The following is a 27,564-nucleotide window of genomic DNA, read 5'->3' on the forward strand; positions in this document are numbered from 1 at the left end:
TCCTCTTTTCATCATTTCAAGTGCTCTCAAACTTTTATACTGTTGATCTTGTAAAGCAGCTAATCTCCTTTCCTGTTCTCTCATAGATCTTTGTAACCGGTTCGTCCTATACCATTTATATAGTTTCACAAATCCTAACAATGTGATTATACAAATTAATACTATTAATACAGGTTTTAATATGTACCATACTATACTTTTACCAAGGTTGGCAAACCAACTTCCAACCTTTCCTACTCCATTACCTACTTTTTCCCAAACATTTATTTTTGTCAAATCTTCGATTTCTTGATGAATCTGTGTAATGTTTCTTATGACCTTCTCAAGTGGTTTTGAATTATCAGGAATATAAGTACAACATTCCTGAACCTTCAAAGCCTTGCAAACTCCGCCTTCTTTTGCTAATAGCACATCAAGAGCAAGTCGATTCTGAAGAACCATTGCTCTAATCGATTGCATCTCACCTTCTATTAGCATTAATGACCTTGCAGTACTTGCAGATAATCTATCTACGACTGTAGCTAGTCTCCTGATCTTAACATCGTTAAGTACTAAACCTAACATAGGAAACATTGCTCCAAATACATCTCCTACTACTTCTGCATCTCCTACTTCTCTTTTCGTTCTTGTCGAAGCCTTTCCTTCTATGATCGCTAAATCCTTTGCATGATATATTTTGGGGAAGACAATTGCCAAGTAACACGAACCATACCAATTGTCAGGCAGTTTTACATAGGCATTTCTCCCGCATACAAAATATACATTAGGAATCACTTGCATCTCCTTCATAAAATCTTTCGTATAATACTCTAATCGAAAAGAATGTTCGCAATTTACTTCACCTACAAATACACTCTCATAATATGTCTTGCTTCGAGTTAAACATAACTTTCCTTTCTGCGTTCTATCCAAAGCTATTGGACCATTGCTCCCTTTCTTTTTATGTGCCTTCTCTTCTTCGGTCCAATCAGTTTTCCACTGTCCTGACATTTTTAGAATCTTCTGCCTTCTGTATCGGTCATCTACTTGTGCTATGAATTTTTTCTCAATCTCTGACACTTTGCAAGTCAAATTATTTCTGCGTGCGTATGAAGTATCTAGTGTATCCCAAGGAAGGAAGAATTTGGCTAGTCTATCCTCCTTTTTATAATAGTCCCACTTATTCATTTGTTTATAATTCGGAACTTCAGGCAGTACCGAATCATAATTTGAAAAGTAGTACTCAAATCCTTCTCTACCATAAAATATACTAAGCAGTAAACTACATGTTATCCCATAAGTTAATGGGAGATGATGATATCGGATGCCTTCATCTACAGAAGCCGGTAATTGCATACATACATAGCAATCTTTGGCCTCCATGGCATCGATATACTCGTACAACAGTTTAGCATATGCGTTTGACCTAAAGTTTCCTTGTGACTCGTCTACATGTAATCTACGAGCTTCGTCTGCCAATAACGCCTTTTCACGTATAACATTGCTCTCCTCCTTCTTCCCATCAAGAGCAGGTTTCAAAGTCGTTACAGGCTTTACATCTGCTAATTCTTTATCAGTTTCATGTCCTACTATGTATGATATTGTTACTACTGTAATTATAAGAAATATTACTACTGCTATAAGTGTACCTATTATACATCTGGCTTTTCTGTTTGGGTTGCCGTTCTCCATGTTGTCGAAAACAGCGTAACTCCTTCCTTTGCGAAAAAGTTTCTTTCCGGTTCAGTCTTTAGGTTGCTTTATTTTCTTCTCAGTATGTAAAGTGCTCTTTATCAACAAAGTCTCTTTCGCAACAATGTCTCTTTATTTTTAACAACAGACAACCCTAACCCTTCTCCGTTCTCTAAATGTAATCCCTAATTTTATTCTTCTTTCCACTCGGCGCTAGGTTATCTTCTTCTTTATAACTTATATACAAAAGTCTTTATACATCAACAATTATTCTTGTACCTGCAGCTCTTGCAACAAGTTCCAATAATTCAAAACGAATGACTTTTTCTTCTTCTTCTGGAATTTGATGACCAAAGGCTGGAAATTGTAATCTGTTTAGCACTAAATCTTTAATCTGACTCAAGTATGGGGGTATGGGAAGTGTGAAAGTCAGTAATCCCTCAGTCTCGAGTCCAGGAGTCAACATCCATATCTCCACTGCCACAAATGGATCGAGATCGATTACTTTCACGTTCTTCACTCTCCCAGATTTCTGTCCCCAAGACATCTGCTAGATAAGTCCACTCTGGGGTGGTGTACCTTCTGCAGGGCACACGTACCCTTCTCGATCTTCTTGGACTCTCAGTTCCTGAGTCTGTAGTTTCCTCTTCTTGGTCTGATTCTTCAGAGATCGGGACAAGAGTTTTCTCCTGTTGTGTCTTTAAGCTTGGCCTCCTTCTTCTCTCTGGCCAACTAGCTTCGTCACTCCTTGTCCTCCTGCTCCTTGTTCTGGGACTTGTCTCTTGGTCACTCTCAGCTTGTTCAGTATCCGATTCAATCTCCCAGTTACTTTCTTCTCCTGAGGCGACTTCGGTCTCACTAGTGTCCTGACCTTCGTCGACCTGTTCTGACACAGTCTCAGCCTCTTCGATCACCTCTACAGCTTGGCTTTCCCCCTCTATGGCTTCTCCGCTTTCCGCTGGATTCTCATCCGAGAGAGGAGCTGTTTCTTCTAGAGGTGTTGGCACTCTTCGAGTGTGTGAAGCGTGTATCCAATTTGGCAGGCCTCCACACTTCACTGCAGTGTTCGTAACAAGTATGACTTGAAATGGTCCTCGCCAACGCACGTCTAAGCAGTTCTTCCTGACATGCTTTTTCACCAAAACCCAGTCCCCCGGACTCAGGTCATGGCACAAGTCTTGTGCTGATGGAACCTCTGCAGCCTGGACCTGGAGGGACACAGAATTAATGGCGTCAGATAGTCCCTTGCAGTAGTCCAAGATCAAGTCGTCTGTGATGTTCAATAACGCTGCAGTCGGAACCGATGGCAATCTCATAGCTCTCCCCATTATCACTTCATGTGGAGAGAGACCTGTTTTTCTATCTGGTGTGCTACGTATGCTCATAAGAACCACTGGTAGTGCGTCTGGCCAACTCAGGGATGTTGATGAACAAACTTTAGCAAGTCTGGACTTAATTGTGCTGTTGATTTGCTCTACAATCCCTGAAGCTTCTGGTCGATAACTGCAATGGAGCTTCTGATCGATACTCAAAGCTGAGCACAACATCTTCACTATTTCGCTGTTGAAATGAGTTCCTCTGTCCGATTCCAAAGAGGATGGCACCCCAAACCTCGGTATTAACTCTCTAAGTAACAGTTTTGCTACTGTAAGTGTATCGCATCTACGTGTAGGGTAAGCTTCAACCCATCTAGAAAATATACAGACAATCACTAAAACATATCTAAGTTTGTTGCATTTAGGCATTTCTATAAAATCAAGCTGCATTCTATTGAAAGGCCCCCCAGACCTCCCAATGTGACTCAATGTAACTGGTGTTCTCTTTCCCACGTTTAGTTGCTGACAGATCGCACATCGCTGACATACTGCTTCTGCCGCCACTCTAAACTTAGGATTAAACCACGTTTGTCTGAATACTCTCACCATGGCATCTCTCCCTATGTGTGCTGATCCATGCAATTTCCTTGCCATTGGACTAACAAGTTCATTTGGTAAAACTGCTCTCCCATCGGCGGAGATCCAAAAATTCATCTCGCTTTTTATACACCCAGCTGTTTCCCAGCCCTTTTTCTCATCTTCTGGTGCATTTTCCTGAACGCATTTCAGTTCATCCCACGTATCTACAGTGTCTAACAACATTGTCAATTCAGTTCTTTCTTGAATTCCCCCCACTTTCACATCAGTGTGAGAATATCCTTGCTCTGCGCAGTAACGCGCTACTTCATCCGCATAGCGGTTACCTTGTGACACAAAATCCACGCCTTTTGTATGCGCAGCACATTTGACAACCGCAATAGCTGATGGTCCTTGCATTGCATCTAACAATAGTCTCACGAATTCTCCATTCCTAATGGGAGAACCCGAGGAGGTCATGTAACCTCTTTGAGACCATAACTGCCCGTAATCGTGAACTACCCCGAAACCATACTGGCTATCGGTGTATATGGTGACTCGAATTTTGTTACCTGCTAAACAGGCACGCGTCAAAGCAATAATTTCAGCTACCTGAGCGGAGTGTACTCCTTCCAGGCAAGCGGCTTCTACGACTCTGGTAATCGTGCAAACTGCATAAGCTGCTCTCAGCTGACCAATATCGTCTCTTACACATGAACCATCAACAAAGAAAATTTCATCGGGGTCAGTCAATGGCTCATCTACGATATCTGGTCTCGGTTTGGTGCATAGTTCAGTCACATCAAGGCAATCATGATCTGTACAAATTTCATCATCCACCTCATTTGGAAGTGGCATCAAAGTTGCAGGATTCAAGACGGAGCATCTTTTTAGGGTCACATTCTCGGCAGCCAATATGACTTGCTCGTAGCGTGTGAGCCTGCTATTCGTCAGATGCTGAGTCTTAGTCCTGGTCATTAACAATTCCACAGAATGCGGTACGTACACCACTAACTGATGTCCCATTACCACACTTTCAGAACGTTCAATGCTGACACCCGTTGCAGCAACGGATTTGAGACATCCGGGCAACGCTGCGGCTACTGGATCTAATGTAGCCGAAAAGTACGCTACTGGCCTACGCGCATCTCCATGAATCTGGGCCAAAACTGCTAAAGCGCATCCCTCTCTTTCGCAGCAGTAAAGCAAAAATGGTTTTGTGTAATCAGGCATTCCTAAAGCCGGGGCGCGACATAAGTCCTCCCTCAGCTGCAAAAACGCCATCAAACAGTCTTTGTCCCATGGTACCGGATCACTCACTCCTTTGTTCGTCAGTTGTAATAACGGCTTTGCCTTCAGTGAGAAGTTGGCTATCCACTGTCGACAATATCCGACCATGCCTAGAAACATCCTGACTTCTCTTTGTGTTGTAGGCGCGTTCATTTTCATAATCGCCTCTATTCTGTCTGGAGACACCTTCCGTTTCCCCTTTTCAATCCTGTGGCCCAAGTATTGCACTTCAGTAAGACAATATTGCAATTTACTTGGAGACACCTTATGCCCGTTCTCGGCCAAGTGATTTAACAAGGTGATGGTGTCTACTCTGCAAGCTTCCTCAGTTTCTGACGCAACTAGGAGATCGTCTATGTACTGGACTAGAACTGAGTTCTTGGGCAGTACTAGACTCTCAAGATTTCTCTTTAATAGCTGGTTAAAAATCGATGGGCTCTCTGTATACCCCTGAGGGATACGACACCATGTTAAAACGCGATCTTCCAGCTTAAAAGCGAAAAGATACTGGCTCTCTTCATCTAAAGGAATCGAAAAGAAAGCCTGGCACAAGTCTATCACGGTGAACCATTCAGCTTGGAACGGTATCTGAAATAATATCACTGATGGATTCGGTACCACTGGACAACATGAGACAACAATATTATTAATCTTTCGAAGATCCTGCACTATCCTGTATTTTCCACTAGGCTTCTGCAAACCCATAATCGGTGAGTTACATGGACTACCCACGATCTCCTTCAGTATTCCCTGTTTAATCATGGATTCGATCACAGGCTTTATTCCTGCAATCGTCTCCGGTGTCAACTTATATTGTGGTGTCCTTGGATACTCGGCATTGGGTCTTACCATGATCTTTACTGGTTCTACCCCTTTAATCAGTCCTATTTCTTCTCCAGTAAAATCCCACACCTCAGCTGACACTTTCTCCCTCAAATCCTGTGGAAGCTCCTCCACTGTTAAGGTAGGATATAGTTCCACGCATTCCTGCGAATTTACAACCTTGAAATCGGCATCTTCATCATTGGTCTGCACTTCTACTCCTTCAGGTGTGCAATGTATTGTGCAATTCAGTTTACACAACAGATCTCTTCCTAACAAACACACCGGGCTAGAATCACAGATCACAAACTGATGTTCGTCACTGTAATTCCCTATTTTCACTGATACTGGTTCTGTCAGAGGATTCGTCATCCTCTTGTTTGCGACTCCTACCACCTGAATCATTTCTCCTGATATTGGCAGACCTGGGACTACCGCTGATCTCAACGTGGATCTAGTGGCTCCCGTATCCACCAAAAAGGTCGTAGGACATCCAGCTACTTCAGCTTCTACGTATGGTCCTCTCTGATCTACTTCCAGGGCTGCTCCTAGAGTACAGTCTTCTTCCCTATTCACTCGTTGTCCTGTAAGAGGATCAACGTAGTAGCATTCTTCTCCTCCTACGAACAATGGCATTTGTCTATAGGTTTTCCCTCCATTCGTAATTCGAGGCGGTTGAGGAAACGGGGCTCGAGGAGTCTGAGTCCCCCCTTTGATAAACTTTCCCTTCGGGACTGTCGCTCCCTTAACCACGTTATTCTGTACCTCTTCCTCCTCCTGTTCTAATTCCCCTGTCTCAATATTATAAGGACACTCGCGTCTCCAATGTCCCACCTCATTACACTGATGACACCTTGTCGTCTTTTTCAGTGTTGCGATATCCATTCTCGGTCTCGGTCTTTCTTCCTCATCTCTGCTCTGATTATTCTGTTTCTTTGCTTGCGTTCCTGTTCCCTGCTGTCGCTGTCCACTCTTTCCGGCTGCTTGCATCTGTACTAACATCAGCTTTTCCTTAAGCTTCTTTGCCTCTGTATCTATCTCATCGCTACAGTACCTTGCATACCTCAGAATCTCATCTAAAGGTTTGTTCTGCCAGCAAATTAAATGCTGTTGAATCATCAGGCTTATGTCTGGTCTCAATCCGAGAACAAACTTTGACACAAACTGTCCTATGTCCTTAGGATCCATTACGTCTAATCCACTGTACTGTTTGAATGCTTTCAGTAACCTCTCATAGAACTCGTGAACGGTCTCTTTAGGCTCCTGAGTTGTTCGATCTATCTTAACCCAGTCTATGTCTTGCACCGGCACTTTCTCTTTTAGCCATGTTATTACTCTCTCGTATTTTTCCATGACTCTGTCTGATGGACCGCCTGTCTGTGTATCTCTCTGAGGCTCACAGGTGGGCCATTCAATACTAAGTTTGCATGCCGTCCACAAATCTCCGGGTACCACGATATCGAACAAAGTGTTCAAATCGATCCACAGTACCTTAGAGATATTCACGAATCTCTCTACCTGCTTGTACCATTCTACGGGATTTTCTCTAAGCTTTGGGAAGGAATTAGTGAATGCCGCTAAATCCCCCCTACTCCATGGTACATGCACGTAGTTTCCGTTCGCGATTTCTCGCAAAGGAAAAGCTTCCATTCGCATTAGGTCTGTATCCTGAGATTTCACAAGTGTACTCCGTCTGACAGATCCCTTCTTGGACCATCTTTCCTCCCATCTATCCAGATCTCTCCATATTCTAATACACATGACCAATTCCCTTATGTGTACTCTTAGTCCAATCGTTCTCCGCTCATCTAGATCTAAATCCGTGCAATTCAGCCTATGATTGGCCTGTAAAGCCTTAGTTCGTGATATGTCTATCATGTACTTTTCTGCCAATTCAGATAACTTCTCATGGGCTGCTCTCGCTTTCCGTGTAACGTCTTTGGACAAAAATAATATCTCATCTGGTGCGTACAGCTCTAACCTCTCAATTGCCACTGTGCCGTCAATTATTTCGTCCAACTCTGATTTTAAACTCATTACATCTATGCGTCTTGCTTTTATTTCAGCTCTCAGTACGTCAGTCCTAGGTTGTTCTCTTACATCCCTCTCACCTCCACTATGCGCCCTACGCCTAAGCACAGGTGAGTTATGAGGAATTTTCCTTCCATCTCTTTATTCCCACCTCTCTAGATCCCAAGCCTTTCCATCTTCCCTTGGGGTGTGGTGGAACAATGCTCCATCCCTCAACCCTACATTCCGTCTTTTCGACTCGGTTTCTCCAGATACAAGATAGGATCCTCCGTGCTGTTCTAGACCACTGTAACTCGCTTGCTGTCTGGTATCACTCAACAAACGATAAGGTCCTTCATGGCTCTCCATGCTCCCGCGATCTCGTTCGTGATCACCGGATGTATGGCGAGACGTTTCGCAACTCCCTATATTCTCGTGACTTCGTTCTAGATCACCGGACGCATGGCGAGACCCTTCGCGGCTCTCCATGTTCCCGTGATTCCGTCCGTAATCACCGGAGGCATGTCGAGACGTTTCACGACTCTCCATGTTCCCGTGATTCCAATGTTGCACATTTTCATCCGTAGTATGGTGTGTGCATCTGAAAGTGTTTCGGTACTCCTGCGTCCTTCGTTCTCTCTCACTAAAGGTGACGCGAGGCACTTCGCCACACCCTGCACTCCTGTCGTTGCACATTTGCCGATTGCCACTAGTAGTAGGGCAAGTATCTCCCCTGCTTCCTTGACTCCCTCTCTCCCACTCCGGGCTGCTTTCGCCAGCTCCACAATGAGAGAGGATCTTGTTATCCTGGTCTCTCCACTCTGCTCCTGTTTCTAAACTTTTATTCCGAGCCTCTTCAGCAGTATCCCATTCTTTCAGATATTCCCTTAATTCTTTATAGGATTTCGGTTTTGGTCCCCTCAAATCCATTGATCCTCTTTGACCCCCTTGTTCGATCCAGGGACCCGTTGCGGAATCTAATGGGGTACTCCGACTCACTGGTGCTAATCTCTGTCTCTGAGGATTCACCGCATTATTCCCATTCTCCATCTCTGCCCTTTCCCTGTCCCATCGTGCCTGTTCCTCCTGCTGGACCCCCTCTGGGTTGTAGATTGACACTATAGGGCCTATGGTAACAGGTACTTGTAGAGCGTCTGGCATTTGGTACGACATTACACATTGCGTCTCTGGCACCTTCTGGACCACGAATCTTCCCACTACTCTCTGTTCCGAACTAGCTTGGGGTATTTCCTCACTCTTGTTGGAGTCCCACTCCGTTACTGGGATCGATTTATATTCTCCCCACCTAGCTCCGTCCCCTTGCTGTAGTATGGGACTTGCGGTTTCGCTGTTATACGGAGGTGGTCTATCTGTTAATAGCCTATCTATCAGATCCTCCTCCGTCTCGCTTTCCTCATCTTCCTCCTCTAGAGGTTTCTTTTCTCCCGTAGCTTCTATCATGGTGAACAGTTTGTCTGCTTCTATCTTTTGCACTCTCCACTTCTTAGCTTCCTCATCCCATTTTGCATCCTGCACTGCCTTTACTGATCGTCTCACTCTTTCTTGACGTCTCTTTACGCTCTTTTCGTGAGCTACTCTAAACCATGCACTAAGTGCTTCGAATTGTGTTGGCCTCGGTAGAGGTCTCGTTGCAAGCATTACTGCTTTCAGTTGGTTCAACACTTCTAACTTAAATGTTCCAAATCTCGGAAACGTCAGTTCCTTTTCCCCTTCCGTTAGCCTATTCCACTCGGAGATCCACATTATCGAGTGTAAGCCTACATTTACTGCCATATGATAAGCTGGTGTGCCTTCTGGTGGAGCTTCTTCTCCAGCATATAAATTTCTTCTATTCCTCCTAAAGATTTTTCTTAAACCCTTAAAGCACTTCATTTTTGATAATCTACGATTTTCTCTTATTAATTCTCTTCCTTGTTTATGTCCCGATGACAAACCACCAATCCCTGTGCGACTCTCGCCTATCAGCCTATCCCAACGCTGTTCTATGCCGACCGGCCAATCTCAGCGCGGCTCTACGCTGACGTCGCTTGTCCCCTCTGCAGCAAGTTCCTTCGTTTCTCAACTCGTCTCGCGGTTTTACATGCGTTTCATTCATACGCCGAAAAATGACTACTTCCGTCCAAGCGATCACTTTTCTCTGACTGTACGGCCACAGTCTAACTGTAATTGCTACCTCAACTGGCGAAACGTCTTCCTCTTACGGTCAGACGTTCACCTCAACTGATAGGTTACTTACACACAGTAAACGTACGACCAGCATGCGTTTACTCATACACTCACTCAAACGCTCCCCCTATCATCGGTCTGCGGGCGATCAATGGTACCTCATGACCCCCTTTATGGTAGACAAATTACTCTGGGTGTTCGATACACCCGAACCACTTAAGCCCTCTCTGGACATAAGATTTTATCCGGTTGCGCGCGCTCACATCCTTCCCTCAATCACACTACAGGCATTCAACTCCGCTTGACATTACAACACAGGAACAACATAAAACACCGCAATCTTACAACGCATGACCCTTATACTCACTCTCGACCGACTCTGCTGCTTTTCTCTCGACGCACCGTCAGCACCTGCTTCGGCAGGGATTCTTCTTCTGGTCGTCGAAGACTAGGGACCTTGGGGTAAACTAAACCTGACCTAGGTTGTCTTCCTCAAGAAGAAAACCATCCTCTGCTACCAACTGCGGGGAATGAGATTTTAATACCTTTTATGATCAATTTGATAACTTATCTCATTCGTCAATTTTGGATCGGTTGTTGTCTGTCATTGAGTAAAAGACAACCCCACATAAGTTTAGATAAACCCCATTAACTGACGCCACTCTGAAGGACCACTTACAACTGATAAAGTTTAAAAGGTTTAATATAAAATTAAGAAAGGTTGCATATACAATCCTCTCAGGATCAAATTCATCAAATATACAGGAACTAATAGGAACATGTATTCCCTAAAGAACCTCAGTCTACAAACGAATACAATTAAGGTCAGTTCCAAAATCAACAAATTAAAAAGCATCGATATGAAGTGGTTCTTCTGCGTCATCTACAGAAAGAGAAAAATAATCAAGTTAAATCTGTCCCTACTCTATACTAGGTGACATCCCTACTTCGCAAGTTTCTAAAACCCTAAAAAGGTGTCAGCAGTTTGACTCCAAAAGAAGTTCAAACTCTCTTAGCCTCTAAAGGTAACTTAAGTTTAAGAAGCAGTACCCTCTCTCTGCCTACCCATCCGCTCTTCTAAGGGTCCTCGGCCTACTGCTCCCTTGCTCTCTGATCTCTTTCAGCGCATCTGCTCAAGTCATCTGCTCTTTCTAAGTTGCCTTCGCTGTTCTCGCTGAGCTCTTGCTATCTTCTCCCCGGGGTGCTGTCCCTAAAATACACAATCACAGTGTGGGTGGAACGCCCCTTCGACGCCCACCACGGACTTTCCCCGTGAGGTCATCTTCTAGCTCTTTCCATGGCTTCGTCTCTTCGCCGTCCGTTAAGTTGACCTTTCTCCTTAGACGCCATCTTCGTCTTCTTGTCGGTGACTTCATTCAACTTTACCCTTGACATTTTCCGAAACAAAATCTATCACTTTATCAGAACTTTTAATTACGGCTATGATTGTAACCCTTCTTGGTCCTGTGAATGGTCATTTCAAAACAAGACTCAAATTCCAATCGTCTCCTCTCATGTTTAGGCAATAAACCTTGTTCGACATTTGTCACCTTAAATCTAACAAGTACTAGACTCTTCGGCTCGCACCTTCAAGTGAAGGCTATTCACGACTCCTGTGAGCCCACTAAATTACCAACAGCGGACTACACTCCTGCGAACCCTTGGTCAGTCAGGTTATAATCACAAATGACCTAAACCCTTCTAGCATTCCTACAAACTTCTTCTACACAATATAACCTTTAACATACATTTATATATGATCGCATTTAGCAAATCCCTTTTCTCATATGTGAATACATTTTACATAGAATATAAGTTTGCGTAGAATATAAACCTTAATACATTTTACATAGAATATAATTTACATAGAATATAAAGTTATATTCTCATTTGTTGCTTCGTTATCACATTTCTTCATGTTACATTTCTCGCCGTTTCTGCATTTAAAGTTACACACGTATATGAATTTTACTTTGCACGTTCGTCTGTTCGTGAGCATTTCTACACATTTCTACATCAGCCCACTACGTATACGGGCCTTCTAAATCTAATACATTCTCGAGTGAATACAAATACATTTCCTATATTCATGTTACATCTGTTAACTTTATACTTATAAGCGTCAACTTCACGTTCGATATACATTTTATTCCTACGTTTATACGATATACTCCTAAATATGACTCGGATATACGTTTTTATTCAAATTGCGCTCTCTCACAGGTCTGGTGGCTTAGTGGACTAATGCATCCACCGTAGGGGCCTGTGCTTGACCTCATGGTCACAGGTTCAAATTCAGGTGGGTCCTCTCAGGCTTTCTTTCTTATGAAGTTGATAAAATTAGTACAATTAAGTTGGGTAACAATAAACATCAGTTATTCAGCCCCAAGGTACCCTTTTTGGAGAACGTGTGCTTTACAAATACACATGTTATGTTATGTTATGTTATGTTATGTTACTACTAATGTGGAAGGGTTGGGGCCAAATGGGCGGAGCTTGTGGGTGATTTGCCTCCTTTGCATACTCTTAGCAAACACACAACGGAGTGCAGAAACTTTTTAACCACTCAATCCCAGTCAAGTGATCTGGGTTTAATCCATCGTTCTGTTGCTCACTAAGCCACCACAATTTGGACCCAACCATATGCAGTACAGCCTGAACTGCCAGGCCAGGTCCTCCCTTGACCAGAACAAGCATCCTGGGACAGGTTTTGGGGTATCACCCCCTCATCAGCCAGGCTAGCTTTAATCCAGTGGGACAGCGAGCACAGGACTCACGTCTGGGCATAACCTTGGTCACTTATGGCGTACATAGCAAAAACAACAAGATGATGGACAGAGTGCTGAAACTTTTCAACCTCTCACCCTCAGTTTGCATACTCAGCAGCAATTAAAAGGAAGAACCCTGGACTCTGCTTTCAGACCATAAGATGACAAGAAATAACCCACTCGACTGTGGACAGTTACTACAGAAGAGATTGTGCTTCAAGAATTCAATGATGCATTCACATTCATCAAAGTTTTTAGATAGTTTTTCAACTTGAAACTCAAAAAAAAACACACTGCCCATCTGCCTTAAAAAAACGGCATGAATACAGTTGCAAACTACTAACATGGAAGGGACGGTGCCAAACGGATAGAGCATGCAGGTGATTTGGCATCTTTGCATACTCAGCAGAAATGAAAAGGGAGCTCTGTGGACTTTATGTTTTTTAAAGGGGGATGGGGGCCTGCGTGGCCCTCCTCCCGAGCCTCATTAGGCCCTGGGGACCCCAGGGCTGTATATATTTTAACAGGGCCCCCCTTCCCGAGCCTCATTAGGCCCTGTAAACCCTATCAATCTGATTTTGAAACTGATGTCTTGTCATATCCATGTTTTGTTTTCTGTTTTTTTTTGGTTTACAATTCTTTTTTGTCATTGTTGTTTGTTTTCATTTTTCTTTTCAAATGCAATTTAGGTTTTAACAGCACAGGGTATTGATGAAGATGAGCAGCATATCTGTATTGCAAATGATTATATTGTGTTACACAGCTACTGTCTGCACTAAAATGTGTCTCATCAAAATCAGTAATATACAATTCTGTAAGTTTTTTTACCTTGAGATAGAGCAACATATGGCATACCCTCTTTGAATTCTGTTGACCTGATGAGTGCATAATCTAAGCTTAGACCTTGTCATTTGTGTATTGTTACAGCATATGCCAAATACCAAGGAAACTATTGTGTATGAATAGAAAAATCTTTGAAGAGTAAGAATCTTGCTGCACATTGAGGTGTGATTTTCTGTTTAATGTGGTCGCATTTTACCACTATAAATATAGTGCCTTGATTTTCTACAGATGTAACAAAGTCCCCTGCAAATCCATTGGTCCCATTTCATTTGCTTGTACTTCTACATTTAAATTTCGACAATAAATTACCTGCCTGTTGCGGGGCAAGTGGGGCAGAAGTAACTGACGCAGAGGCGGTTGTTGTATGCTTAAGCGATGGCTTTATTTTTATAAACACTCGTCGCTTTATGCTGGTCAGTCTTTCCCTGGCGAACGCTGCAGGGTCCGTCCTGGTCTGACGTGGAGGCTCCAGGCTCTTGCGGTATCTTCACCAAGCCTTATCGATCCAGATGGCTCCGGAGGTGTTGTTGCCCCAAAAGAAAAGAAAAGAAACCTAGATTTAGGACAACCGTCCTCTTGCTTTTCACCAGGGACCAGGAGTGAGGGAAACCGAGTGCTCTGGGATTTCTAGTGAGGAGAGGATTGGTGCTCGTGCTCGAGAGGAAGGGATATTTACACTATGTATACTATGTACAAGGAAGTCTGTACACATATGGCAGGGTGTTTTGCTAAGCGGGAGGGTTGCGTCTTCCCACCCAACCCGCTACCTTCCCCCGTACCTGGTCGGGCCACACTCCTCGCGCAGGAACGTGGCGGGGCGACTCGTAGGGACGTTGGCCTCCGGGCTTGCCGTCGATGCTCCTCCGTTCTGCACACCTCTCCTTCGCTTCGTCTTCTTCCTCCAGTCTCACTGCTCTCCACTCTGCTCTCTCGGCGTCCACTCCTTCCACCTCCAGGGAAACGTCGTTCATCGACTTCCTCGTTTCGCTTGTTCTTGACGGGTCCTGCGCGATGACGTCAGATCGAGGAAGAGTCAGGTTAAAGGAGCCGTGTGTTGTGTCGTCATCCTGCCACCAAGGGGGTCGTCCGTCCTGAATCCATTCGTCAGCAGGAGGGGATTGCTGTATAGAGGGTACAGAGGTGGGTGAGAGGGGGACGGCGGACCACCAGTCCTATAGTTCTTCGGACCCCTCAGACGTCTGACCCGCCCCGTCACACTGCCAAATTTGACATCGCTGTAAATCTTTCTCCAATCTCACTGTATCTGATTTTTCCATTTTTTGCAATTTAGTACCTAACATTGTTCTTATGGGGATATTTACTCTATGATTTCCCACTTTATCTTTAGAAGGAAGATGTAGAAGAGATTGTTCTGGATGTTTCTTTTTTTCAGATAAAGCATTTCAGAGTTTAATTGTGCAAAATCTTCATTAGTTTTCCTCACACTTTGCATTAATTCTGTATATGGGAAATGTAACCAAATATTGACATTGCCTATACATCCCAAAGAGTTCTGACTTTGTTCTTGCAAAAGTTTGTTGAAAATTGGCTGACCTTTTACACAAAGTATTTTGAGTACCTCCTACATATGAAGATGAAAAAATGCAACATTAAGTTAGAAACCATACTAACTTCATCCATAATTAAAATGTTTAATTTGTTAAGGACTCTATCAAGTATCAGCATTTAGTTTTAAGTATTCCAGTTTTTTATCAAGCTCCACAGGTAGAAAGAGAAGACGATGTAAGATAAGTCCTTTGATGTTATGTGCTGCTAAACCAGTAGGAGCACTAACTTCATAAGATAAATTAGAACTAGCAACTTTATGCACATTCACAGTAATTAGTTTAATCAGAACGCTTTCCCCTGTGCCTGCTTCTTAACTTGCATATATCAATGTAGGTTCATAAGTAGTACATTCACATATTTCATTTTCACGTTGAACTCCATGATCGCCTGATTCTGTGATGTATTCGTAAATTTGTAGTTGTTCATTATTTAATTGAGATACTAAGTTATCTGAATTTTTATGTGACTTTTGAATTGTTGCATTCCATTTTTAACTGTTTCTATGGCAACTACAGCTTTATTATCAATACTTGGGGGCTCATTAGGATGACGGGCGGACTTTGTCCGCCCGCCATCCTGTCGGAATTCGGGCCCGCCCACCATTAGGGTGGGGGTCCCGTGGGGGGTATTAGGATGTGCCCGCCACAGTGGCAGGCACATCCTGCATTTATAGCATTGTGGCGGGCGGTGCTCTCTGCACCGCCCGCCACAATGCTATAAATGCATTAATGCATTTGCATAAACAAAATTGCAGGCACCGCGCTGTGCCTGCCACTTTGTTTATGCAAATGAAGGGGGGTACCACAGCACCCACCTCTCCTTCACTCTGGGGGCCGCAGACATAGCTTTGTCTGAACTGGAATGGCGAAGTTTATCTAAAGAAACGATCATAGATTTAACCCAGATTTTTAACTGGGGGTGAGTGTCTGAAAAGTTTCAGTGCTCCGTCCATCATCTCCTTGTGTTTGCTGGGGGCGCGAGGGTGCCACGTCATCCATGGCATCCATTACAGTTCTCTGGGGTTAGTCATGGGAAGTTCTCTTGCTGTGCAGTCTCGACCCACCTAACTCAGCCTCAGTCTTTCCACGGACGATGGCCCAATCTTCTTGGCAACGTCGGATCTGACAGCCTCCACTGGCATACGAGGTTGACTAAGTACTTTATAAATCGGGCGCAGACTCCTCTGTTGCAATCACCTTCACCATGGTGGTTATGAGTCTCAGCACTTTCGCAGCAGTAGCTTCAATGGTAGCCCCTTCTGGCATACTCTGTCTCAACAACGTGATTGTACGGGCTTGGCAAGTACCAAATGGTGCTTACTACATGGCTCAGTCCACGGCGGCCTTCTCCGGGCATACAGGTGTGGCCGAGCCAACACTGCACACCAATCAACTGGATCAGTGCACAGCTGTTTCCTCACAGGGCACACTGGTCTTGGCAAGCAGGCAGCTCCTGGTGCTCCAGGGTTCAGGGCAGGTGGTCTTTGATTCTCTTGGTAATGATCCCTCACCCAGCAGGGAGAATAGCAGAACTAGGCCTCCACTCTTGGTCACAGGCAGAGGTCTTGCAGAGCTTCCCTTTCTCACACAGCCTGTCTGGCTGCCTGCCAGATGACAGATGGTGGTGGCGGATCGCCACCACCCGCATGGCGGTGGCGATCCGCCCGTCATTTGTGCCTGCCCGCATGCCTATTCCCCCCGCCATATTACTATGATTGGGGACCCCGGAGGGCGGAAAGACCCTCCGCCGGTAGGCAATCCGCCCGATTGCCTACCGGCGGAAAAGCAGTTAATATGGTGGCGGTGTCCGTAGCGGCATTCTGGGGGTGGGGGGTGCACATGGGGGGTACCAATGGTACCCCCCTGCATTTGCCAGTACAATGTGGCAGGCACCGCGCGGTGCTTGTCATGTTGTGCTGGCAAACGCACCACTTTCATTTCTGGCATTGCGGCGGGCGATGCTTTTAGCACCACCCGCCGCAATGTCAGGAATGCAGGATGCGCACGCCAGTGTGGCAGGCGCATCCTAATGGAATGTGCGGGACCGTCCTTTCTTTTAGCGGGCAGTCTCATTTTCCGAGAGTATGACGGGTGGACAAAGTCCGCCCGCCATACTAATGAGCCCCATAGTGTCAAGAACTGTTAACTAAAGACACAGTTACATTCAGCACACACATTCAATCTGCACAAACTGTTCAGTACTGTCACATTTCTATATTGTACAAGGGTATGTTATTTGCAAACAAACCACAAGCACACACACTCACCATACGCACTCTGCACAACACTGCACCCTCCATGTATTCTACTTCTCGAAAGCCCATATACACCCAGAAATGTGTTTCATTGCTTACTCAGTACAACTTTCATGTAATGTATTCCTTGCAGGTATACATACACTCAGCACATGCACTAATCCTATGTGTAATACACAGTACTGCTCTAAGTCTGTACTTTACAGTTTCCCAGGTACACATACATTCAGCACAAAGTCACTACTCCTGTGCTGTGCAGCACTACACATCCATCTAATGTAGGCCAAGGGCGGGTTATGCACAAAGCAACAGATTTTTGAAAAGATGAGTGAGCTTGTAAGCCACACTCCAGTGAGACAGGGTAAAAAGAACCTGTTCACTCCTGCTGATCGCTACACGGTATGCTGCCACCCTGACCTCATGCTGCATAACTCTTTGTGAATAAATCACCAGAATAGGGTTGGGCCCATGCAAAGTGGTAGGAGGCTGGGCCGTTACAATAGAAACACAAATATAGGCTTCACACACTGGTTTATGCACTGAATTACAAAAGGTAATGAGGCAAACTCCAAGTCTCAGTCAGTCCTCACAACTTATTTGAACAGACATTGTTTCCCTTACACTGACGGATGTACATCATAAATTTAAAGGATTAGAACACCAGCCCTGGTCCTGAGGAGACCATGAAAGGATAGAGGTTGAAGCGCTTTCACAGTTTCAGGCTCTCAGACTTAGATTGTGTTTGCACTTTCACGATTTCTTCACTTGTTCAAGTAGGTAAATATTAGGAGCAAATACAAAAAATGTATCCTACCTTTAAAATTTGAATCATTGCTGATGTTTGAGATGTTTGTAATTTTTAATGTACATATATCAATGTATGGGAAACAATGTTTGTTCAAATAAGTTATGAGGACTGACTCACACTTGTGGTTGGCCTCATATCTTTTGTAATTCAGTACATAAGCCAGCAGATGAGCCATTTCTTAGTTTAACTCTTGGTAAAGGTGGTAACCTTCCATCACTATGAGGATAGCTCTTTGTGTCGCCCTCCTGGTCCATCAGGACTGTCAAACAGGAGACTTGCCTATGTCATGGCGCATATGGATAAACCATGTATGCCTGTGACAACAATATCAGCATTAGAGATCCAGACAACAGTATAATTGGGCACTCAGGGCAGGGATACTATGTGGAGGACTGTTCTGTCCCAACAGTAATCAAATGCACATTTCATACATTCAGACATTGAAATGTAAACAACAGTGATTGTCCTAAAATGTTTTTAATAACTTTTTATAAAAGAAATAACCCAACATGCCTTGAAGTCTTTCTTTAAACATTTTACAACCCACAACATGCAACCATAAAACAACCCCAAGACAGCATAGCACTCAAGCCGACCCCTGCCGCTCTCTAGCCACCTCCATGTGGGGAGCTGGCCTGTTTACTTCTTTTTTTTTTTTAAAGCAAAGTGGGTGCCCTGGTGCCCATGCGAGTCATCCATAATTGTACTTTCATTGGGGGGCATGGGTGATCCCCAAGGCCCCAGCTGCCCATGCCAGCTCCCAAGGCATCTCCATGGTGAAAAAAACTTTTTTTTCTTTAAGACAAATGGGTGCCACGGCGCCCACCTGTGGCACCCTCAGTGTCGGTTTCATTGGAGGCAGTGGAGGGAGCCCCAAGGCCCCTAAACCCCCTGCTAGTTCCCTTGCCAACACCATTGTGTGTGCTGGTGGTAGCCAGTTCCATTACTTTGCTCTGGCCTGGACGAGAGCAAACGTGGGTTCCCTGCCCAGGAGAATGCAAGCAAGTTATGGCCCTACTCTCCCAGGTAGGGAACTGCAGTGTCCCAGGACGTGGGTTCCCCGGGACACTGCTGGACAAGGGTCTGGGGAATGGGGTCCCCAGAGCTGTTGTAAAGTTTAAGGAGGTCGGCTGCATGCCCCCACTCCCCAAAAATAAAACAGCCCGGGGTCTGGGGTCACCGGAGCCCAACAGTGACTCAGTGAGGGGGTGCCGCATGGCCTTCACACTTTTCTATTTTAGAAAAAGCCTAAGAGATGGGATTCCCTTGCCCCAGCATTGGTGTGGGGAGGGAGGCCTACTGACCCCCTCCCCTTTATTTCGCTTTCTGTCCCAGGGATAGGGTCCTTGGGCCCCTAGAGTGGCTTTGGGAGGGGTCCTCATGCCCCTTCCTCTTTTATATTATATCCAGCTCCTGGCGCCTCTCTGAGACTTGGGGAGGTGGGTCATGTGCCCTCCATACCCAAAAATACATATGCCCCATCTCTCCGGGCCCTAGCCCACCCCAGGAGCTTTTTAACTAAAAGCCAGAGACCGCTGTTCTGTTGCACCGAGAATTTCTTTTTCTGTTTCGGTCCCTGGGAGACTCTCTGGGACCGTCCACCAGGCTGAGGTACAGGGTTTCTCTATCCCACCCCACCCTTTATATTAAAAAAAACCCCTTAATCTAGGACAGGGGACTGAGTCTTTCTTGATGTTGTGGCAGCCAATTAGATTTAATCTTGAGATCTGTTGCCTAAAATATGCAAAGTTTCTAAGCCTTCATTTCTCCAAAACTATGAGCGGAGTTACACCAAGAATACAAACACCAAAACCATGCCTTCTGGACAAAGACCTGGCTTTTTGTCAAATTTGGCGACATTCCATTTAGTGGTTTAGGCTGTAGCTGGGTCTTATTTTCTCATGGAAAAATGAATGGGGAAAATACACCCCCACCCCCCTTTGATCAGACCCTACTTGACGGATCGCCCCGAAAAGTTCCAGGAAAGAGCTGTAGTGGATGAAACTTTTATTGAAAAGTTTTGTGAAGGCCTGGCAAATGACTCCTAAAGTATGAGCAAACCAAAAAATGCTATTCCCATGGAAACTTGGTCCTAACTATAACTACCCAGTGGCAACACTCCACCAATAGATACATCGACAACTTCCAACTCTCCTCCATGGAGACAGAAATAGGGTGAGTCACAGAGACATTCTTTGCCAAGTTCTTTTATTGTCAGGCAGAGAACATGATGCCTTTCGACCCGTTGAGGTCTTGAGCACAGTGCATAGTTGTAAAGTCATGTGGGCTGTTACAACTTTTTGTAAAGGTCAACGCCTTGTAATGCTCTTAGAATAAAGGCGTGTGGAGTATAGACCCATGTTGGAATGTCTGATATTTGCAGCCATTGGCTGTATATATGCTTGTAAGATCATTCTCTGTAATGCTGTCAGCCGACCCAAGTCCAATCCTACTGTTTCAGTCAGCAGCACTAAGCACAATGTGATTTGTAAGACAATATATAAGCTTTCTGTGCCTTCTTCAAAGATAGCTCCCAACAACATTGCTACACATGTCAAATGTTTCTACCGCGCTCACTACTTGAACGCGCCCTACCGGCTCTCTGAATTTGTTTAGACCAAACTACATCTTTCATCCTATACCCAGACTACAATTGAATTTGTTTGACCGTTGACTATATGGCACACCTCTTTCTCCATGTTACCACCTCATACAGGCATATATGCCCACTTCCGCATATGCCCCCACCTGACTCATGGCCCTTTCCTCCCCTACTCTATCTCCAGTGATGTTTGAAGATACTGTCGAAACTCCGATTACATCTCTTCGGCACCTGCTAGGTAAGCCTTGAACCCACACTTCCCATCAGGGGCACTTAGACATGTTTTGCCCTCCTTAAATCCACTTTCCCCTCTCTTTTACAGAATTTGGACCTTTCGTCTTGATCATGAATTGACCAATGTCCCAGTTTTTCTATTTTCCGATTATCTTGTCCCTTCATTTGAAACTCTCTTCTTCTACTCTCAAGCCCTCACAGATATATACCATGTATCCCCTTTTTATCGCACCAACCTGCCGATAGGTGTTCTAAATTGTTTGATATTTGTGTGATTTAACTACTTTTTCCTACTGAGATCTATACCTACCAGCATCTTCGATAGTGATTTCGGACAACGAGTTCACAAGCACTGCTTATCTCATCACCTATCCTTGTGTGCCTCCTGTTTGTTGTGCCTCACCTGTTTTCCACAAAATAAAATATTTGTTCTTCTTTTGATATCTATATTGTAGAATAATCTTTTAAATAGTTTCTAATGTTTACCTCACATGCCATATAAAGCCGTGAAAAAGCCAGAGCCTTTCTTGCCTCTCAGGATGAAATATGTGTAGGCTGATTCAGCGAATTAAGGATAATTACACACCTGTATAACCAGTTATCAAAGCGGAGTTCCCTGTGAATGAGTACAGAGAAAAAACGAATACATTCTGAACATTTTCATTTTGCAAAAGTAAAGACTAATAATTTTGATCCACAATAATAACTGGGATTATCACTTCATATTATGGGTACTTTACACTCTCACTCTGATGTAGATGTGTAATCCAGAAGTTGAAACAACTTAATTTGAGATGATTTTAACTGCACATAACAAAACCCAATTCACAAGTCGTTCAGTTCTTAAAAAGAACCCCCATTAGGTGCTGGGGCTAACTGGGAGGCTGGGGTGGAGAGGATTCAGTAAATAGTGACATCTGGTGACAACTGTTACATATAAATGTGAAGTATATAACATAGAGGAAGCCATCCAGAGCCTCAAGAGTGATGTTAAGTTCTGGTGTATGTGTCCAGTTAGAGCACTGTGGGTGATTACTGATTAGTCGGTAACCTTAGGTTTGAGAAATAACACACAGTTTTAAAAACCAAAGAAAGTTCATTGGGTCTTGGTCATTTCTGTGGCACAATACATTGAATCATGTACCACCCCACACACTCACTGTGCAAAAGCAGGAATGAAGTAAGGGCTTTGGAGCTGCAAGAGGTTCTGGCTTTACTGAACTGTAGTATGCTGGTCTTTAGTGTAATGCACCTTTCCTGCTTCTCTGCCTTGCTGCTCAGCCAGTGTGGATTTACTGTGGAATGTTGCTCAGACAGTGTGGATGTACTGTGGAATGTTGCTCAGTCAGTGTGGAAGTACAGTGGAATGTTGCTCAGTCAGTGTGGAAGTACTGTGGAATGTTGCTCAGCCAGTGTGGATGTACTGTGGAATGCTGCTCAGCCAGTGTGGATGTACTGTGGAATGTTGCTCAGCCAGTGTGGATGTACTGTGGAATGTTGCTCAGCCAGTGTGGATGTACTGTGGAATGTTGGTATGTGTGGTGATGTAATGCACCTTTCCTGCTTCTATGCCTTGCTGCTCAGCCAGTGTGGATGTACAGTGGAATGTTGCTCAGTCAGTGTGGAAGTACTGTGGAATGTTGCTATGTGTGGTGATGTAATGCACCTTTCCTGCTTCTATGCCTTGCTGCTCAGCCAGTGTGGATGTACAGTGGAATGTTGGTATGTGTGGTGAGGTAATAGAATGCTGGCATGCCTGTGTGTGGAGTGTCAGCTGAGAGGATGGGCTGAGCAGCAAGGAAGCTGCTCCTGGTAGGGCTCGCCCTGTATCTCTTTACCCTGTACTACTTAATGCTTGATACTTACCTACAACAGTAACGATAAAGCATAATCTTAATACTACTTCTCGACTACATGGATTTATTACATGAACATTAATGGACGTTCAGAATATGAGCATATGAGCTGTAATTTCCTTTCAGAAAGATAATTTCAGCTAAATGTTTTGGCAATGGGCGGTCCCTGAGTAGGTATTTGAAAAGGTGTATCTGGGTGTGTGTGGTGGGGCTGCTCACGAGTGCCTTGCTCCTTTAGTGTCTTGTTTACCAGAACTAGATTGGGCACTTTTCTGGGAATGACTAGAACTCTGTCTCTCAGTTAAGATGTGTAAGTACTCTAAAGTACTTACGATGACGCACTAAACTAGAACAGTTAAAAATAAATAATACTGATCGAAACGGGCTCTTCGGACACTCGTCACTCCTTCATTTGGTTAATGTTGGTGAACATCCTAACCACAGGCTAATTTGGGCGCTAGACCCTGTTGGTGCCATCGAACATGGAAACATGGCCAACATCGCGAGATCTCAGAGACTAGACTCTGCCATACTGGCTGCTGCGCTCTCAGCGTTATCAACTTGCAGGATAAGATGTAAGTCATGACAAGCCTCAATCACTTCATTGTTTGCAAAGACCGCATCTCATCCGGTACTGTCATGGTCTCCTATAGAATTATCTAGGAGAGCCATAATAAGTGGAGCATTGAACACCCAGTAATATGGTAATATGGACAAAGGCAGGCTGTGTATCTGTGAAAGATGTGCAGTATGGATAAACTAACCGAATTTGCTGCAAGTGATGCACTGTATGTGTGCATGAATTTTTTGAGATTTTAAAGCATGGAGTGCCTGGATGGCAGGGAGGGGTGAGGTGGACATGGATGTGGAGTTTAGGGGGGTGCAGGTGGAAAGTTACATCAGCTGGTTTGGATGTTGGTGATGGAGTGCATCAAAGAGAGCAGCAGAGAGAGGCTATGAAGTGACAAGGTTCTGCAAGGTACTCACCTATGCTCTCTGCGGCACAGATTTTCAATTGGCAAAGAGTTTAGTGCTGTTTCATGGTGGAGATTCATTGTGATTGTCTTTCAGCACCAGTAATAATCACTGATGAAAAAGTATATCATTATAGAATGTTACATGAGATTCATTGTGATTGTCTTTCAGCACCAATAGTGATCACTGGTGAAAAGAAATATCAATATAGGATGTTACATGGTGGAGATTCATTATGATTGTCATTCAGCACCAGTAATGATCACAGGTGAAAGAATATATCATTATAGCATGTTTCAAGGTGGCTATTCATTGTGATTGCCTTTCAACACCAGTAAAAATCATTGATGAAAAAACATATCATTATAGGATGTTACATGGTGGAGATTCATTGTGATTGTCTTTCATCACCAGTAAAAACCTCTGGTGAAAAAACATACCAATATAGAATGTTTCATAGTGGAGATTCATTGTGATTGTCTTTTAGCACCAGTATTGATCAACGGTGAAAAAACCTATCATTATATGATGTTACATCGTGGAGATTCATTGTGATTGTCTTTTAGCACCAATAGTGATCACTGGTGAAAAAGATATCATTATAGGATGTTACATGGTGGAGATTCATCGTGATTGTCTTTTAGCACCAGTATTGATCAACGGTGAAAAAACCTATCATTATATGATGTTACATCGTGGAGATTCATTGTGATTGTCTTTTAGCACCAATAGTGATCACTGGTGAAAAAGATATCATTATAGGATGTTACATGGTGGAGATTCATCGTGATTGTCTTTTAGCACCAGTATTGATCAACGGTGAAAAAACCTATCATTATATGATGTTACATCGTGGAGATTCATTGTGATTGTCTTTTAGCACCAATAGTGATCACTGGTGAAAAAGATATCATTATAGGATGTTACATGGTGGAGATTCATCGTGATTGTCTTTCAGTACCAATAGTAATCACTGGTGAAAAAGATTTATAGTACTGCACCTGGCAGGAAATCAGAGCCTGAGGAGGCACACATTCCGGGAAGCACAAGTAAGAGCTTCGGGACATCCCTCATCTCATCATTAACCAGCGTCAAACCTTTCAAAGTAAAGCAGCCATACTCTTCTTCAATTTGTGACCCTATACCTTTTGATCACTCCAAACTGACAGTTAAGGTAGTATTTGGCTCACAGCTTACATTCAAGACCCTCAGTCTAGTACACATTGCCCTTCATAGTAATAACTGTGTCCACACCTGGATACACATGTACTGCCCCACAGGTAAACTCCCACGCTCACATGCATCTCACCTTCTTCTTCTGAAACTGTAGCTGATAATTTGGAAGCCACAAATTCACCACTCCAGTGTCAATTTTGTAAAACTACCTTTTGGTCTTTATCAAATAAAATTAAGATCCCACCTGAGCAGGCGTGCTGGATTGAGTATCTCCCTTCTATGTCTGCAAGCATAACCCCCAACACCCCCCCACCCCACACCCACTCACTCGTGGCACTTCCCTGTTCTCAATTCCTACTCAACTCTACTCTCACTATGAAACCGCAGAAGTGATACAAGTATAGAATTAGCAGCCAATAAAGGTGAAAACGTTGAAATAGTGTCTGTTTTTTTAAAAGCATTTCAATGTCTGACGTCTTCCCAGGCCTCACACTTTGAGTACTGCTTCCTAGAGACAGGCACCCTGTAGAGCATGATACTGAAGAAAGACTGTCCTACCTCTCCTGTAGACTAATAATTGTTTTGCTCATTTTATGCCTCGTCTCCCACCTTGGGTCACCACGCCCCTGGTACGATCGCACTCTACTTACTTGATATAGGGAAGATAGGGGGTAGGTAGGGCCAAGACGAGGAAGACTTGGACTTGGAGTAATGAAGATTACCGTGAAGCCAGGGGGCGATGACTGCACAAGATGATTACACACTGAAAGAGTTTAATAAGAGAGAGGAGCTTTTGTTCTGTTTGTCTTGGTGTAAATTTGGGTTCATGTTGTAAGTTACTGCCAGTGGTAAATAATAGCTTTACTGAGATCACTGTTCTCCTTGGTGCTGATGCCTGTGACATTGCAATTAAGCATTACACCTTGTTCTATGACTGTACCACTGTGTGGCTCTATGCCTATAACACCCACGGTTTTTTACCATTAGAAATAAAACATACAACCAATAGAATATATATTTCTATTAATTTAGCAGCTTTACAAATGCAGAAGGCGGTACAATTCACTACTGGTTAGTAAAGGTATATCCAGCAAGAAATGTATTCTACTTTCAGAGACAGTGAAAGTGTCTTTGTAAAACAAAACACTTCCACCTATTTACTTGAGTGTTAAATAACAAATGCTTCACATTTTAAGATCAGCTTTCAGCCGATCTAATTTTATGGTTCTAATTTATTGTAATAGGGATTTCAAAGAGTTGTGCAATAATAATGCATTTGTAATTATATCCCTCTTGCTAGCTTGGCGGTATTGCTCTTTCTGTAATAGATGGCATTTACCATTCGTGTTCATTTCTGTAATTTATCCCAGTGTAATTCTTAAGAGTCATACTGAACAACCATTGATTTCTTCTTTGTCATTAAATAGATCTTTTTTCTCTTTCAGGCAAAGAGCTCTATGTGGACTCTTACCATTTGTGCAACCGCACAGAGACGAAAAACCTGATTAAATTGGTGGCCTATCAAAAAACGTCTGAAACAAGGGCTCTGTGTGGATGGATACCATTCCGGTGGTGCACCAAAACACACTACCAAACGGATTACAGGTCGATCGAAGTCCCAGAGACCATGCAGGTGACAGATTGCTGTGAGGACTATGAGCAACTTGGCCAATACTGTGCCTTATGTGAGTATCTGACCACTTTTATCAATGTATAGAGTGATGGATGGCAAGATGAAACAAGCATTTGCAATGCAATAGGTCTCGCATTTGTAAAAGTTAAAGCTAATGCTGTTATAAAGTATAAAGTTGTTATTTATATTTTTGGGTTTGCAGTGGAGTGAATAATTAACAAAATAACTTGCACAAGATGCAGACGCCAAAGAAAACAAAGGCACGTGGCCGCTATTCTTCAAGATTAAGGATGTAGTTTTGGCTTATTGTAAAATAGCCTAGAGGGTTAATGTGCCTTCTAGCACAGGTTGGGCTGCCGTTTTGAACAGTTAGTACCTGTTAGAAAAACTGCTCTCTTCTGTATTCACAATGTGCTGCAGTTCTGTATATGCTGCTGTGCTGTGTATTGCGTCCTTGGTGGGCAAAGCTACTGTACAACGAGCATTGCCTGAGGAGGGACTGCAGGAAGAAGGGTGGCGAGTGTATCTTACCTGCACATGCCCTGTATGTAAGCAAGATTAGCAAAATACTGTGCGAGGGTCTTCGGTGTCGGATCTTAAATGAATGCATTCTGGGTAATGTAGTTCTCGGGTGCGGCTGTGTGTGTGCCCGGGAAGCTGTCTCATCCCGGGCTGCCACACACGACTGGGGGTCAATGGGCGTTGCACGCCTGGGCTGGGGGGCTATGAGGAAGAAAGGGCAGCCGCCCACCACAAAGTGCATGTCCCTGGCAGCCAGGCTGAGATTAGGAGCCATAAGTGACGATCAGCATAAATCCATGATGCCGATGTAGCTTCCTAGAAGTAACACGCAAAGTTAATGCAAATGAAAATTCCCGTTTATACTGCGCCTCGCACCTGTCAGTCGCCTAAATCCTTGGCACCCCTTGGTTTGGGGTGCTAGCGGTAAAGGAGGGAAGAAAGCACGCCGCGGG

At 44.0% G+C, this 27,564-nt stretch overlaps 1 protein-coding gene across 1 annotated transcript in view; it reads left to right on the forward strand.

Moving 5' to 3' along the window:
* Nucleotides 1-27,564, forward strand: part of LOC147698856 (uromodulin-like 1) — a 569,037-nt gene that overhangs the window by 28,149 nt on the left and 513,324 nt on the right. Inside the window, exon 2 of the mRNA XM_086935447.1 lies at nucleotides 26,403-26,642. Within this exon, the coding sequence (XP_086791573.1) occupies nucleotides 26,403-26,642 (240 nt within the window). The remainder of the gene's footprint in view (nucleotides 1-26,402; nucleotides 26,643-27,564) is intronic.

Source organism: Lissotriton vulgaris, chromosome 8, assembly GCF_964263255.1.
Source record: "Lissotriton vulgaris chromosome 8, aLisVul1.2, whole genome shotgun sequence".
Classification (NCBI taxonomy): domain Eukaryota; kingdom Metazoa; phylum Chordata; class Amphibia; order Caudata; family Salamandridae; genus Lissotriton; species Lissotriton vulgaris.